The following is a 16,249-nucleotide window of genomic DNA, read 5'->3' as shown; positions in this document are numbered from 1 at the left end:
AGATGAAGTATTCCAGCTTGCAACTGTGAATTTCCCAGTGTTGCATATTTGATTCATTGTGCCTGATTCAAGTTGAACATTTCTGGCAGTGCTGTGATGTAAGCACCAGTGGAAATTATAGTAGTGGCAAAGGAGTGGGGTAAAATATAAGAGTTGCTGATCTCATCCTTGAAGTATTGTACCATGCATGTAGCTCAGTTGGCTGGATGACTGGCTTGTGTTGCACACTGATACCAACCGTCTAGATTCAAATCTTGCAATGGCTAGGGGTACCATGAAGGACTATCCTTCTCAACCTCTCCCCTTGCCTGAGGTGTGGTGACCTGCAGGTTAAACCACCACCAGTCGCCTGTATCTGAGAGCAACCCAATGGTCTGGTAAGATTATGACGACTTTTACTCGGTGCATGGAAAATTGACTTTGTGCACTTGTTTTTCCATTGCTGTCTAGGGTTTTCGCAATCTGCTGTGCGGTTTAAATGAAGTGGACTACACTGGTAAAACATCACACAACAGAACTAGTTCTACAGTGTTAGTTTATGCTGTTGATTTACTTCGGCTTTTTCTGGTCCAGTATGGAAGTTTGATAATCAGATGAATCTCTTTCTTATATGGATACATAGTGAATATTCTAGATTTCAATTGGCTACCATCTCCCTGTGAATATTCAAAGTTTAAGCATGGGAATAAGCTACCTCTTGATATATATAGATGGGTGAATGAATAGCAAATTGTGCATAGCTTCATGAGCCAGAAGAAGGAAGAATATAAATAGTTTCATGGCAAGATACTGTACTGAATGCAGTTGTGCATGGTAACAACACCAACTTAATTCGTTCGCTTAAAACAAATAAAGGCAGATCTGGCAGCATCTCTGGAGAGAGAAGTTAATGTTTTGAGACCAATAAATTCTGGTGAAGGGTCACTGGACTCGAAACATTAACTCTGCTTTTCTCTCCACAGATGCTGCCAGACCCGCTTAGTTTCTCCAACACTTTGTTTATGATTCCTAATTTCCTTGATTAGACTTGCTAGTTTATCATTCTATACAGGACAGGACTTTGCTAGGAGGAGCATGTCTTTTAAAGTTAGATAAGGACCAGAGAAGAGTGGTGCTGAAGTAGATAGCCACGATTTGCACTAGGGACCCACTCGTTCCATGATGCACAATTTTATGGTGGGGTGTTTTTGTTCTTTACTCTGTACTATTCTAGTGTACTTCATTTTTATTAGCTGGTACATATTACAATTTTGCTTAAAAGAAAATGCAGTCAGATGTTTTAATGATTTTAGCCAGGAATAATGGTATGTCTGAAAATTATTTATGTAACTAAATTCGAGATGTTTTTCAAATGAGGTTTAGGGAAATTGCAATGTTTAGTTTCTAATTTTCATAATATTCACTTGAACGGCAGTAAACTTGCCATGGTCAGATTACAGAATTTTTTTCTTCCAAATTCTTAATGTTCCAGAACCAATTCGCATGACAATAATATTGCTGTTTCTTCCTAGACAGTCCCTCCGAGTTGAGGATGACATTTCTACGCTAGTTTAGTTGGTTCTGCGATGGCTTATGAGTCCAATGGTAATCTACAGACAGTACGGCGGCACAGATGCTCTGTGGTTAGCGCTGCTGCCTTGCAGCACCAGGGACCCAGGTTCTATTCCACCTTCGGGTGACTTATGTGTGGAGTTGCACATTCTTCCTGTGTCTACATGGGTTTCCTCCCGCAATCCAAAGATGTGCAGGTTAGGTGGATTGGTCACGCTAAATTTCCCCATAATGTCTAAGTATGTGCAGGTTAGGTGGATTAGCCATGGGAACTGCAGGGTTACAGGCATAGGGTAGAGGGGTGGGTCTGGGTTGGCTGCTGTTCAGAGGTTTGTTGTGGACTCAATTGGCCAAATGGCCTACTTCCACACTAGGGATTCTATGATTGCTACATGCAGTGATAGCTTGAGAAGTATGTGTGTTCTCTGCCTCGACTTTGTCTCTGCATGCTTCTAAGTCTCAAAATGTGTATGTGCCTTCTCAAATAAAGCTTCTACATTTCAGTCAGTCCAAGCCAGGGGCTCCTGTCAGTCGGTGGGATGTTTAATTTCTACACAGTTGCTTTAAGGGTATCTGTAAAGTATTTCTGTCATCCTACTGGAAGTCGCATTCTATGATTTGAGTTTTGAGTAGAACGTTGGTTTGGGAGTCTAATGTCAGGCATATGACCAACATCCTGTCAGTGGAGCTGGTAGGTAGCACTTTATTAAAGGACAAATTAGTTTGGGGGAAGGTGCATTTGCTGTTAGACTGCCATGCCACTTTACCCCACAACGCAAATCAAGAAAAATACAAGGAATAGCAGTAAATGCTGTGTGTCACCTTTTCCAATACTTCAGAAATCTTTGTCTCTGCCTGCCATATAGGCTTATGGAATACAAATGTGGAGACCCTCAGAAATTTGTCACCATCCCCCGCCTACTTGACAATGGAGTACAAGCTGTGATCCTCACCAATGGAATGATCACAAGCCACCAGTGCAAACTGGAATGATTCAAGGCTGTGTCTTTGCACAAACCCTCTTCTCTATCCTTTCTCATTGCAGCACTGCATCTCACTTTCAGCAAACTAACTCCAGGCATCGACATCGTCTACAGAATAGATGGAAAAGTGCTCAACCCATCCCACCTTTAATTCAAAACTGAAGTCACTGCAACCTCTATCATTGTGCTTCAGTATGCAAATGATGTCATTATGGGCACTGACTGAGCTCTGGGCCATCATGAACTCTTCTTCTGAAACATACAAGAAGATTGGCCATTCATGAAATATGCTAAAATGCATGGACCTTTTCTTTCATATATTGGGAGTATCCTCTCATCAAAGGCCGCCAGATAATGAAGTTTTCCATGTGCAGTGTGCCAATTAACCTTCAGTCAGTTGAGGGAAAAAATGTTTGAGGGAAAGGATCTCAAAGTCATGTCTTTCTGGGGAATGGTAATTCCTGTCCTCCTATGTTCTTCAGACACATGGAGACATACAACAAGCACCTCAAAGCAGTGGAGAATAGCTCTGCCTTTGCCAGATCCTCCAAATCTGGTGACAGGAAATATTGTCTAAAGGCCTGGTGATAGTGGAAGCAGTTGTAGGTGATGAGTTAGAATTACAGAAGAACTATGATTTTACCAGTATATTAAGGCTAGTGATAGGCCTTCAAGTTGGTTGCCAACAAATCAAGCTAAAATAATTAATTTTAGATGTTTGTGTGCTTACCAAATCCCTGAGGGTTTATAATTACAAATCCTTAAAGACAGCAGAATAACAATTTGTTAAAGCTAATAGAATGTACGAGATTTGTGGTTTTGTAAATTGAGATGTGAAATGCAAAGCAGTTGTGCTAAACATTAATAGAAACACTCATTGGGCTGCATCTGGAATATTGTGCTCAGTAATGTGCATTCTGTTTTAGGGGTTTCAAGTTTTCATAGAGAAGGTTTACAGGAATAATGCCAAGAATGAGAGACTTCAGATATGTAGAAAGAAGCTGAATTTCTATTTTTATTTCTATTGGAGCAGACAACACTTAATTTTAAATATCTAATGTTAATTTTCACTTGTGAAAGATTGAGTAAATGAGAAGCCATTTTACTGGCAAGAGAGCTGCTATTACATCCCTGATCATAACACTTTGCTAATGTCAGATGTTTTGCTGACTGGCGTATTGTTAGTTCTTTTTTGTTTCCTTCCCTTTTGAAATCCTTATTCAAAAAGGCAAGGAGACAATTTTTTTTTTAGAAAAAGGCTGGTTAGCTGTTAGAGAAGATGTAATATCAGAATGTTTAGAAATCTATAATATAGTCAGCAAAGTTTCATGAAAGAGAAGTGCCTGACAAATTTGTTAGTCTTTGAGGAGGTAGCAGCAGGGTAGATTCAGGAACCAATAGATGTAATATGTTTGGATTTCCAAAAGGCATTCAATAAAGTGCTACAAGTAAGGCTTAGAGACTCTGGAGTTGTGGGCGAGGGGCAGGGGATGGAACAACATTTGAATGAATAGAGGAATGACTAACTAGTGGAATACAGAATTGGGATAAAGGAGATATTTTCAGGATGGTAACCTGTCACTAGTAGAATGCCACAGGAATTACTGCTCAACAATTATTTACAACATTTATTTATGAATTGGATAAGGATTGTGAATGCACTATTGCCAAGCTTGAGGACAGCAGTTGGGAAGGCAAGTGGTGAGGATGACGCAAAGAATTTAGAGGTATATAGACAGGTTTAAGCAAATGGTCAAAAACTTTGCAGGTGGAATATAATGTGCAAAAACGTGTGATTATGCACTTTGGCAGGAAGAATAGAAAAGCTGAATGGAGTCCTGTACATAAATCACAAAAAGGTAACAGAGATAATAAGGTGTAGAACTGGATGAACACAGCAGGCCAAGAAGCATCAGAGGCGCAGGAAAGCTGACGTTTCGGGTCTGAGGACCCGAAACGTCAGCTTTCCTGCTCCTCTGATGCTTCTTGGCCTGCTGTGTTCATCCAGTTCTACACCTTATTATCTCAGATTCTCCAGCATCGGCAGTTCCTACTAACAAAAAGCGAACATACAAGTTCAGCAGGTAACAGGGAAGAAAATGGACTGTTTGTGTTTATTTCAAGGGGAAAAGAGTGTAAAGTTAGGGAACAGAAACAGTGTTGGAGAAACTAAATAAAAACCAAAAGAACTACAAATGGTGTAAATCAGAAACCTAAATAGAAATTGCTGGAGAAGCTGAGCAGGTCTGGCAGTATCTGTCGGGTTGAAATCGGAGTTAATGTTTCGTGTCGAGTGACCCTTCCTCATAAGAGGGTCATTGGACCTGAAACATTAACTCTGATTACTCTCCACAAATGCTGCTAGACCTGCTGAGCTTTTCCGCACTTTCTGTTTTTGTTGCTGGAGAAACTATGCAGGTCTAGCAGCACCAATAGAGAGAGGAACAGAGTTAATGTTCTGAGTCCAGTGACCCTCCTTCACTGTGTCATTTTAGTTCTGTTTCTCTTTCCAGATCTACTTAGTTTCTCCAGCACTTTTAAGTAGTGCTGGCAGTATCTGTAGATAGAAACAGCTAACAAAATGATACAGTGATGAAGCGTCACGAGACTCAAAACTTGAACTCTGTTCCTCTCCCTACTAGTGCTACCAGACCTGCATAGTTTCTCGAGCACTTTGTTTTTGTTTCAGATCTCCTGCATATGCAGTTACTTGTTTTATAAAAATAGGGGAGTCTTACTAAAGGGCCCTAGTCGACTACTCCTATAATATTGTGAACAGTTTTGGTCGTCTTTATGTAAGGAAAGCCATACTGGCATTTTGATGGATTTCACAAATGTTCAGTAGGTTGCTCCTTGGTATGGAGGGATTTTCTTATGAGGAGAGGATGACCAAGTTGGGACTGTATATGTTGGAGTTTAGAAAGCTGAGGCAAACTTTTATTGAAATATAAAAAGTTACTCGGAGCTTGACAGTGTGATACTGAGAGGTTGTTTCCCCTGTGGAAGAGTCGAGGCGCAAAGCGCACAATCTGAGTAAGGTGTTGCCCAGTTCAGACAGAGATGAGGAATTTCTTCTTTGAAGAGAGTGAATCTGTGAAATTTTTTACCACAGAGGGATGTGGATACTGTATTCAAGGCTGTGATGTATTTTTAATCAGTACCAGAATCAAGGATTATAGGGAAAAGTCAAGAAAATGGATGAGGATTGTCCAATCAGCCATGATCTCATTGAACTGTGGAGCAGACTTGATGGGTTGAATAGCCTACTTCTGTTTCTACATTTTATGGTCTTGTGGACAAAGTGCAGATGTTCGATAATTGACATCAGCACTGGAACAGAGATGTTTTTACACAGATTTACGATTAGGAATGCACTGCCTAGAAGCAGATTCACCAGTAAATTTTGATAGTTTATTGGCTATATACTTGAAAAAGAGCAGTGGAATGAGACCCTTGATAGTTCTTGTGAAATGCTGGCACAAGCATGGATGGGCTAAATAGGCATCATTCTCTGCTATAGCTCACATATTAATTCGGTAAGAATTATTCCAGTTTTGTCTATCTTGCTATAGATGCCAGCAAGCTTGAGATGACTGTGCATACAAAACTGTACGGACAATCTGTTTTTAATTCTAATACAAATACCTTTCTCTTCTAGATCTACCTTCCCCAACAACACCTGTGCAGACATTGGCAACTTTCAAACCACCTGTGAGACCTGATTTTGGTACTATGGGTCGACCAATCAAATTACAGGCCAACTTCTTTGAAGTGGACATTCCAAAAATTGAAATCTACCATTATGACATAGACATAAAACCAGACAAATGCCCGAGAAGAGTCAACAGGTAATGTGAAATAATTAGTTTCCTTTTGTGAATGGCAGGTAGTTTCAGCAAGATGCAAATTTTAGTGATGACTGTATTTTGCCACCAGCTTGGACTAACCTGCGTAAATGGATATGTCCTGAGACACCGTCACCTTTTCCATTTAAGCAATTTAATTTTTCCCCAAACTTTTATTGTCTGAGTTTTGCTTTCACAAATAATATGTGTTATTGGATTCAGTATAACTATCAGAAAAAATTCTACATTTTAGGATTTAAGATGTGTGGCAAAATTTGAATTCCAGTGTTAACTGGAACCTGTTACAACCGCCTATGTTAGAAAGTAATGCTAGTTTATAAATGTGCAGTTCCCCAAATGAGACACTTTTTGTTTCTCAGCTTCGGATAAGTTGATCAAATAATGAGAACTTTGAGCTGAAATCTTTCAGTTTGTTTCAACATTATGAACTGATGGAAACAAAACTTAAATCTAGGTAACTATCATTCTTAAATCGGTGGTTTGCTTGATGGGTCACCACTTTTCAATAGTAACTTGTTGTGTGAAGTTGTTTTGTGATGTTTATACAATTTAGAAATATACGTTATGTGTGAATCTGAAATATGCAAAAATCTACATTTTTCTAATCAACCAGTTCAGAGATGTTATTACATATCTCTGAAGCATGTGGGACTTGAATCTGTGCTTCCTGCTCCAGGGGTCCCTACCTTGCCACTGTGACACAAGAGGATACCTTTGTAAGGCCACTAGGACCCCTTCTATCCCAATTAAGGGGTGTGCTAACGTTCTGTACTTTCATAAAATACTATAATTCCAATTTCAGTGAATTTAAAAATAGACACTGACTCATCTTAATTAAGAATTTTTACAATAGAAGTAAATTAAAACAGTTTGAAAAATATCATTTGAATGCGTGGATGAAAAATGTCTTTATCCAAACAGCTGTGAAGTGAAATAATTATTTTGCTTTTCAGAGAAATTGTTGAACATATGGTTCAGCATTTTAAAAATCAGATCTTTGGTGATCGGAAGCCAGTGTTTGATGGAAGGAAAAACCTCTATACAGCAATGCCTCTTCCAATAGGGCGAGACAGGGTGAGTGAGATTACTTTAGTGAACTCAACATTTGAATTCGTTAGATCAGCCCAAATGTTGCATTTAATATGTAGAGGTATGGAAAAAGTTAGTGTTGATTTTCTGTTGTCATAGTTCCAAAACCTAAACGTCAGAGGTCTGATTTCAAAAAGTTCCATATCCTTCGGCTTTGAACAATATTGCGTTAAGGTTGTGTGCCACCATTGTTAGAGGCAAGGGAGCGATTTGTGCACATGGGTCTAGAAGGAGAAGACAAAAATCACAGTTGAGAGATAAAACTGAAGCGGATTGTTAAATTGAGATAAGAAGGTATTTATACTTTTTTAAACAATACATTTAAGTTGTGCATTGAAGGAGTAAGTGAAGAATCAGTGGAAGATGGAAATGCCATTGGATAATACATAAGGACAAGTTGATGTTGGAGATTCAGATAAAATGGTGCTAGTTAGGATGGAGCTCAGGATGGAGTTTGAAGGGTAGGTACAAGAATTTGCGATGTCCACGGAGGTCGCAATAAGTGGGGTTGGTAGTATCCAGATGATGAAGCTTAATTCTTGGAATCCATTGTAAGGTTCAGCTGAAGCAAGCAACTTAAGAGGGAAATTCAGTTATGGCAATTTTTTGTTTTACTGTTAGGTTAGAGATATTTTGGCATTTGATCTTTTTCACTCTATAGTTGTGATTAATTTGAAGATGGCGCAAACAACTGGGCAGCGGTGGTGTGTTTAAGACAACTTTATCGCCTGCTGGCCACATATAGCAGATAATTATCGCTGTCTTTGGTTTGCAGTTCTTTCTCTTGTTACTTTATCCAAAAATATAAAATGTTTAGGCTGTAGAAGAAATGCATTTATTATTTCCTCCTAGTTGTATTTCAGAACTAACACAATTGCTATAATGAGGTGAGGTAAAGTATTACTGTATACGGAATTTAGCTTTTCTATTAGGTTATCAGATGTTACAATTGGAATTTATAAATTTTCATATTTTGGAGCTGTCTTTAAGATAAAATGAAAGAGAGGAATGTAATTTGTTTCGAAGTCTGCATGAGAATAGGCCTGGTTTGTTTATTGTTACCAAATGAATGGGCCGTAGTTGTTTCATGGGGAACAAGGTGCAAGATTTTAATATGAAAATATGAATTAGGAGCAGGCCGATAGGCTCTAGAATTTGCTCCTCCAAACAATACTTCCAAGATGAAAGAGAGTTGGGCTCCAAAACTAATCAGGATTCCAACTGGAGACAGTGCCTGTATGATCACACTGCCATGAGGAAAGGCACTGAGAGGGAAAGGATTTCAAAGATAACCCTGAAAGCTCTCAGACAAGGTTAGTCTGCCGAGGTCTGGGGATGGCAGTGAGGAAATGTGAAGTAAGGTGCTGTGGTTCACCTTGTAGGACTGTAAGTAGGGTCTTGCACTCGGATTAGAAAGTCAAAATTCCTGTTAGAATGAAGTTGAATGACTTTCTTAGCTTAGTTAAATGGAAAAATCTCCAGGCAAAGTTGCACAATGAAAGACAGTTTCCAAGCTGGGAATGGAAATGATAGGAAGCAAACCGTTAGAGCTAAGCTTCATTTTGGATGGCTTCTGGGTAAATTGAATGTCTACTTAAAGGACAGCAGAATGTAAATCTGATAGTTTGATTTTGTTATCAATGCTGTTCTGTAGAATATTAAGTTTTCAACATAAGGTAGTGTTTAGTCGATAGTGCTTTTAGTCTGTCACAGCAAGCATCTTAAAATGTGAAATCATGTCATCAGTTCATCTATTAACTGTAAGTTTAAAGTTATTTTTAAAAATTAGACTCTACATATTATAATACAAGGGAAATATATTGAGAATTTTAAGTGCCACTTGCAGCACAGGTGTTGTACTGAAACTAACTGCTTTTATACAGCACCTTTTGATATAGTCAAACACCGGGTTCTTGATAGGAGTACCTCTAAAATAAAGTGGTAGCGACCACATGAAATATTTAAACATGTGGACTTGGTTAAAGATGGAGACTACAGTGTCTTCAGAGGGTGAAGAGAGAGCGAGAGAGAGAAATAGAGTGGATTATGAGGGAATCCCAAAGCTTGGGTAAAGCCAACAAAAATCTTTGTGCAAAAGGGGATTTTTTTTTTTAATTGCTGTATTGGTGGAATTATGACCTGGCCTTGTTGTGAGTTAGGACATGATCAGCAGAGTTCTGGGTGCCCTTGGGTTTATGGAGGGCTGAATGTGGGAGACCAACCATCAATGTGTTTCACCCATCAAGCCTAGAAGCAGCCGAAGCTGTAAAATTGAACAGGAAACGTGCAAAGCTACGGAAAAAGAGCACAGAAGTGAAGTTCATTGGATGACTATTTCAAAGAATCAGCCCAAGCGTGATTTGCATTTCTATGCAGTATCATTCTGCAATGATAAAATGAAGGTGCTGAGAAAAGGATTTGGGTTTATAGAGCATGTTTCTGGACCTCAGGACAACCAAATCAGTGAAACCATCATCGTGCCTTTGGTACCTCCTCGGCTTGATCATTGGCCAAGGATTCCTGGCCAGCTTCCCACCATATCCTTAAATAAAAGAAAAATACTGTGGCTGCTGGAATTCTGAAACAAAAGCAGAATACGAGAGAAACTCAGCAGGTCTTGCAGCATGTGTGGAGAGAAAAACAGTGAACATTTTGAATTCAATATGACCCTTCAGAAATTCTGAAGGAGTCACAAGAGTCAAAATGTTAACTCTGTTTCTGTCTCCACAGATGCTTCTCCAGCATTCTGTTGTGTTTATCCCACTTTACAATCTTTCAAAAGCAGATACTTAAATCTGTATAGAGTTTTCAAGAACAATGCATCCTAAATCATTTTATATGTACTTCAAGTATTTCAGTGTTTAAGTTTGAGTTGTAACATTGAAGTCACGGTAGCTGACTTATTCACTGGAAGCTCTCGTGAACAGCAGCACGATAGTCAAAAAAGAAATCAGGATTTACAGGTTATCCCCAGCATTTTGGTTTTTAATCCATATTGCTGGGGAAAGCATCCCATGTTTTTTTTCTTCCTTCTGTCAAATTGCTGTAAAATTTCCATCCTTGTTTTCAGATCCCTCCATAATCTTGTCCTTCCCCATGTCTGTAATCTGTCCAACATCTGCAGTCATCTAAGTCTAGCTGCTTAAACATCTCCAATTTTAACTACCCCTCTATTGGTGGCTGCGCTTTCAGTTCTGAAATTCCTTTTGTTACAGTTCCTGTAGACACTGACAACTCTCAATTCCCAGTGACCAACCCACAGGATCGCATTAAAGGATTTCCTGTTTTAAAACCTGTAAAGTAAAAAAAGCAGACTAAATCAACATCAACTAAACATTGCATCGTAGGCAGGTAATACAATAATACAGAAAAGGTAACCTTCCTTAAAATATGTAAACATGACTGAAAGCCGTACACAGCATTTTTTGCTTTTGCACCTCAGTCTCTGCAGCATTGTAGCCTTTGTAGGACCTAGCCCGAATCTGCTTCCAATTTTTGGCTTTCATCTCCCTTGTGAATTGTAACATTCCATGTCTGTTCCCTCGGTCATCTTAGAATTACCCAAACCGATTTGTGGTAGGATGTTCTGACAGCTCCTTTTCCAGACCATATGCTGAACTTTTGCGGGTCCCATCTCTTCAGCTTGGTAATGAGCTTCCATTTTTCCTGCTGAAACATCTGTTGACAAAAATATTTGTTTCTCCTACTGTCCAGAATAGTCATTATTCTGTTTTACCTTGAATTAAACAGGATAGTTTAAAACATAATCGTTATGTGAAAACCTTGCGCTCCTAACACCTCCATAAACCTGTCTCTTTCTCTACCTCGCTTACTTCCTTTAAAGAACTCCTTAAAACTCACATCTACTACTGGACTTTTGGTCACCTGACCTAATATCCTCCTGCAAAAGGGCTGATCAGACTTTCAGAGTGAAAGTGGACTAATGCTTCATACTACTGAAACAAGTAAAGTGACCATACTTTGGTGCCCTTCTTTTCAAAGTTGATTCCTCAACTAGTCCAGAGAAACCATGTGCTGTGGATGTAAACAAATCAAACAACCTCTACCTGCTGCCCATTTTCTGCCTGCTCATCCTGAAGTGGTTATCGTGCCTTATCCAGAAATGCAGTATCATGCTGTAGGGCAAGGCTACGTGCTGCGTTGACTATAGGGCAAGGCACAGAACCAAGTATATGTGCTCAAACTTAAATTCAATTTGATCTTATTTCACTTTGAAAATAAATGTGAAAACTGTAAATTTTGTGGCATTTCAACTATTTTGAGGAAATTTTCCAGACGCCGGGATGTTTAATGAAAATCTGGAACTGACCGAGCAAAACTGGAATCTTTAGTCACTTTACATATGAGCATTGGTGTACGTTTAAAAAAAAAAAAAAAAATCCAGTAATATGCCTCATGGTGATCTATTACGTTAAGCACACTGGATAATTAGAAATGCCTTTGGAATGTTATTTAATCTACTTTCTCTACACTTCTTCTGGTCAGGCTTTACAGTTCAATTTAGAACAACACCAAGTTAATATAAAATAACTCCATCTGCTCCTTACTTGCCAAATAAATTTGTGCTCATTGGTTCCCAACACTCCTCCAAGTAGCTGAATTTTGTTTGTATAGACTAGAGCAGTTCACGAAGACTGCTGACAATTACCTTCTTCAGGGCAAGAAGAGATGGGAAATCAGTGCTAGTCGGCGAAACTGAGATCCTCTAAATGAATAGACAAAAATCAAAATGCCCATTGCACCATCCTTTTAATCCTATTGGATGTATTAAAAAATCTTGGTATGATTAATATGACTGATATATTGATTTTTTTTTGGCTAATGATTAGATTGTCACAGGATCTGCTTTATTTTGCATTAGACTTCAGAAGGATTACGTTACTAATTTTCCTGAATAAGCAGAAGTTTATGTTAATCTAGTTTTGATACAAGTGCAATGAATTGAGTAAGTGTGAAGGTAGACCTCCTTTCAGTTCCCATTGTGACTATGTGACTATTCTACTGATGATTATTAATCATAATGAATTGTCTTTATTATAACCTCTGTATTTGCTACATAATATTGATTATTGCCATTATTTTAATATGGTTTTTGGTTGATGTAGCTTATGAATAGGTATTTCTGCTCCTTGATTAGTTGTAGTTTTTAATTGTCTTGTTTATTTGTGTTCAGTATTTGATGTTTTTTCTTTTAAATAGGTGGAGCTAGAGGTAACTCTGCCAGGGGAAGGAAAGGACAGAATCTTTAAGGTGGTGATAAAGTGGGTGGCATGTGTCAGTCTCCAAGCTCTGCATGATGCACTTTCAGGTCGTCTCCCAGCTATTCCTTTTGAATCTATTCAAGCACTAGATGTAGTGATGAGACACCTGCCCTCCATGAGGTGAGAAGAGCCATCTAGTGACTAAAATGTGGCATTTAGTAGATAACTTTGCATGTGACATTTTTGGATGTATAGTAAAAGGAAACCAGTAGTACCTCTGTTACAAAATCACGGATGAAGGCTCTTACTGGTACATCATTCCACAAATTGATCTCTCTCTCAATGTTCAGTTACCAAGTTTAGCGAGTAATTACGGATCTTTCAAGCAATACTGACTAAAGAAAATTATTTTCACTTTCGATTAACTTATTCACCACTGCCATGGAATTTCATGAATTCTGTTGTCTAGCAGCTAACCATATGTTTGCAGTCACTCAAATTAGACCTCAAATCATGGAAATTAGATACTCCATCTGTCATTGATAAAGGTTTAATGGGACAAAATTCTGTGGCCAATTTGACTTCAGCCTTGAGAATCTTATCTTTCTTGACTACCTGTTCCAGCAATTGATCCCATTTGACACAAAGCCATACTTCCTGGTATCTGTCCCAGGTTTTCAACAACCCCTATTATCCTTATTTTAAAAATACCATGGGTACCATGTTTTGGGTTGATTTTCTACTATTCCAATAATTATTCTGACGTTCTGAATGGTGTATGCCTCTTTACCAAGCTTATTGAGTCATTCTTTGCCATTCTTTGCGCTTGCAACAAGGATCAACCTTGTTACACACTCTGCATTATTTGTAGGAGTTGTGTTAATCTCCCATTATGTTTGTGACCAGAATTATACTTCAGCTGTGGTGTGACCATGGCATGATGCAATCAGTGGATTCTATGATATAATCTTATTTGTTTTGTTTATAGTCAACCCACACTGGTGAGTGACAGGTCAATTAATGCCAGTAGCTTTCCCTCAAATGGAGATAATTGCTCAAGGTCAACTAATAAGTGTCCTGAAAGGGTGAGTTTTAGCAAAGACCAAGAGTACACCAAATGCACTATCTCCCACTGGTGCTATTGATCTGTTCGGAAGTACTCTGTACATCCTTACATGAATGAGCTAGTTGCCCTTGATTACCCACTGACTAGTTCATAAAACAACGCATCAGAACTTTGCAAATGCCTTCTGGAAGTTCATCACTTCGAAAAATTATCTTTAAAGACAGATTGGTCATGCGCAATTTACTTTGAGAGCATATCTCTGAACACTAGTTCCTGATGAAAATACCTCCAGGTATCCCTTGACATTCATATCCTAAAATAGTTGATTAATCTTAACCTTAACATTCTGTATCTTGCATTTGTCCTTGGTCTCAGTTGAGTTCCTTTTGTAGGAACTTGGCTGCATCCTGCACCCACAAAGCATTCTATCTTTGCATCCTCTGCAAATTAAATTCCCTTGAATTGGTATTGTAATTCTGGTTAAGTTTTATGTAGCCCTGGTTTAACTCTCACTCATACTTCTCCCTTCGTTATTATTATCTAAAGAACCAGGTACACTTCATTAAGTGTTATTATTTGTTAAACTCTGACATTCGGATAATCCAAAAAGTAAAAGTATCTTGGGAATAATTGTCATTGTGTGTGATACGTGTGACGAGAAAGGAATTTAGGATCCATGGGTGAGTTTGTCAGAGAAGGGTTATCCAGAACTCAATGCTGTTTGTAGTACTGTAGCACAATATGGGATGGACGAACCTGTTGGATCAGTCCTGCTGTCCTTTTTAGGGTCTGCATCATTCATCTACTGCTCAGCTTTCCTTGACTTCCTGTTTGTCTGCAGTCAGTTCCAGTCTTCAGTAGTGCTGGTGTTTAGATTTATAGCTTACATTGAATCTAAAGCAGAAGAAGGTGGGCAGTGAATGTAAGCGCAAAAGTTTCATAAAGCAGCTCCACAGAAGAAATAGTTTGCTTTCAATTCTCTGCCATATTTTCCATTTCCTACATTGCAGCACACCAGTGTACTTGGGAAGTAGAAACTGGAGTTGTAGGGAGATAAGTGGGAAATCAGTAGGGATCAGGTAGCCATTGCGATGTGAACTTACATAAGAGCAGAAGCTGCTTGAGTCTGCATCATTCAATTAGAGCCTAGCTGATTTATCTACCTCCCAACTTTTTCCATATCTATTGAAGACATTAGTCTCCAGAAATCTATCGATTCCTGTCTTAATCTGCTCAAAGATTAAATTTCCACAGTTTTCTAGGGTAGAGATTTCCAAAGATTTAATATCCTGAGTAAAGAAGTTCCTCTTCGTCTCTGTTTTAAATGGCCTTTCCCTTATCCCTTAGTTCTGAACTTACCAGCTATGGGAAACATCTAATCTATATGCATTTGGTCACACCCTGTAAGAATTTTGTAAATTTTCAATTAGATCATCACTCATACTTTGAAATTCTAGAGAGTACACACCCTATTTCCTCAATCTCAATTTATAAAATAATTCCACTATTCTAGCAATTAGCCTGGTGAATTCAATTGCACTTTCTCTATGGTGTGTATATTATTTCTTTAGGTAAAGAAGCCAAAAATAAAAACCGTGTTATAGGTGTGGTCTCACCATAGCTCTATACTATTTCAGCAAGGAATCTTTACTTCTGCACTCGAATCCCCTTGTGGCGACACACAAAGTAGCATTTGGCTTCCTAATTATTTGCTGCACTTGCTAACTTTTAGTGACTAGTGAACATCCCGGTCTCTTTAGATATTGACACTTCCAACCTCTCACCATTTAGGAAACATTATTTTTTTCTCTACTAAAGTGAATAATTTCACACTTAATTCACATTATTTTCCATCTGCCATGTTCCTGCTCATTCATTTAGCCTGCAAAATTACCTTGAAACTGAATTCTCATTCAATTTGGTTTCATTATCAAATTTGGAAATATTAGATTTGATCCCTACATCTGTATCATTTATATATATTATGAATAGCTGTGGCCCCAACACTGAAACTTGCACCACCCTACTAGAAACAGCCTGCCATTCCTGAGAATTACCTGCTTACTCTTACTCTCTACTTTCTGCCTGTCAATTAATTTTCAATCCATGTCAGTATATTATCACTAATTCCAAATGCTGTAATTTTATTTACTAACTTGCAGCTTGGAGCTTTATCAAAGAATTGTGAAAATTCAAATAGATCTCATCCATTGGTTCTCCTTCATCTATGCTACAAGCAACATACACAAATACTCCTGCAGGTTTGACAACCTGAATTCTATCTAATAAATTCACATTGAATTTGCCCAATCCTACAATTTTGTAAGTGTCTAGTTATCACATCCCTTACACTAGATTCCATCATTTTTCTGACCATTGATGCTAAGTTAACGGGTCTGTAGTTGTCCAGTTTCTCTCCCTCCATTTTTAAATGGTGAGTTTATGTTGGTTATTTGCCTGTCTGCAGACCCT

At 38.4% G+C, this 16,249-nt stretch overlaps 1 protein-coding gene and 1 pseudogene across 1 annotated transcript in view; one reads left to right on the top strand and one right to left on the bottom strand.

The window, feature by feature from the left end:
- Positions 1-16,063, top strand: part of LOC125482981 (protein argonaute-2-like) — a 37,627-nt gene extending 21,564 nt beyond the window's left edge. Inside the window, exons 2-5 of the mRNA XM_048596186.1 lie at positions 6,193-6,382; positions 7,354-7,474; positions 12,710-12,891; positions 15,940-16,063. Coding sequence (XP_048452143.1) covers positions 6,193-6,382; positions 7,354-7,474; positions 12,710-12,891; positions 15,940-16,063 — 617 coding nt within the window. The remainder of the gene's footprint in view (positions 1-6,192; positions 6,383-7,353; positions 7,475-12,709; positions 12,892-15,939) is intronic.
- Positions 7,101-7,185, bottom strand: LOC125483051 (annotated as a pseudogene).
- Positions 16,064-16,249: the final 186 nt, after the last annotated feature.

The sequence above is a fragment of the Rhincodon typus genome, chromosome 4 (genome assembly GCF_021869965.1).
Source record: "Rhincodon typus isolate 14 chromosome 4, sRhiTyp1.1, whole genome shotgun sequence".
NCBI lineage: Eukaryota > Metazoa > Chordata > Chondrichthyes > Orectolobiformes > Rhincodontidae > Rhincodon > Rhincodon typus.
This window is presented reverse-complemented; position numbering and strand designations above follow the sequence as displayed.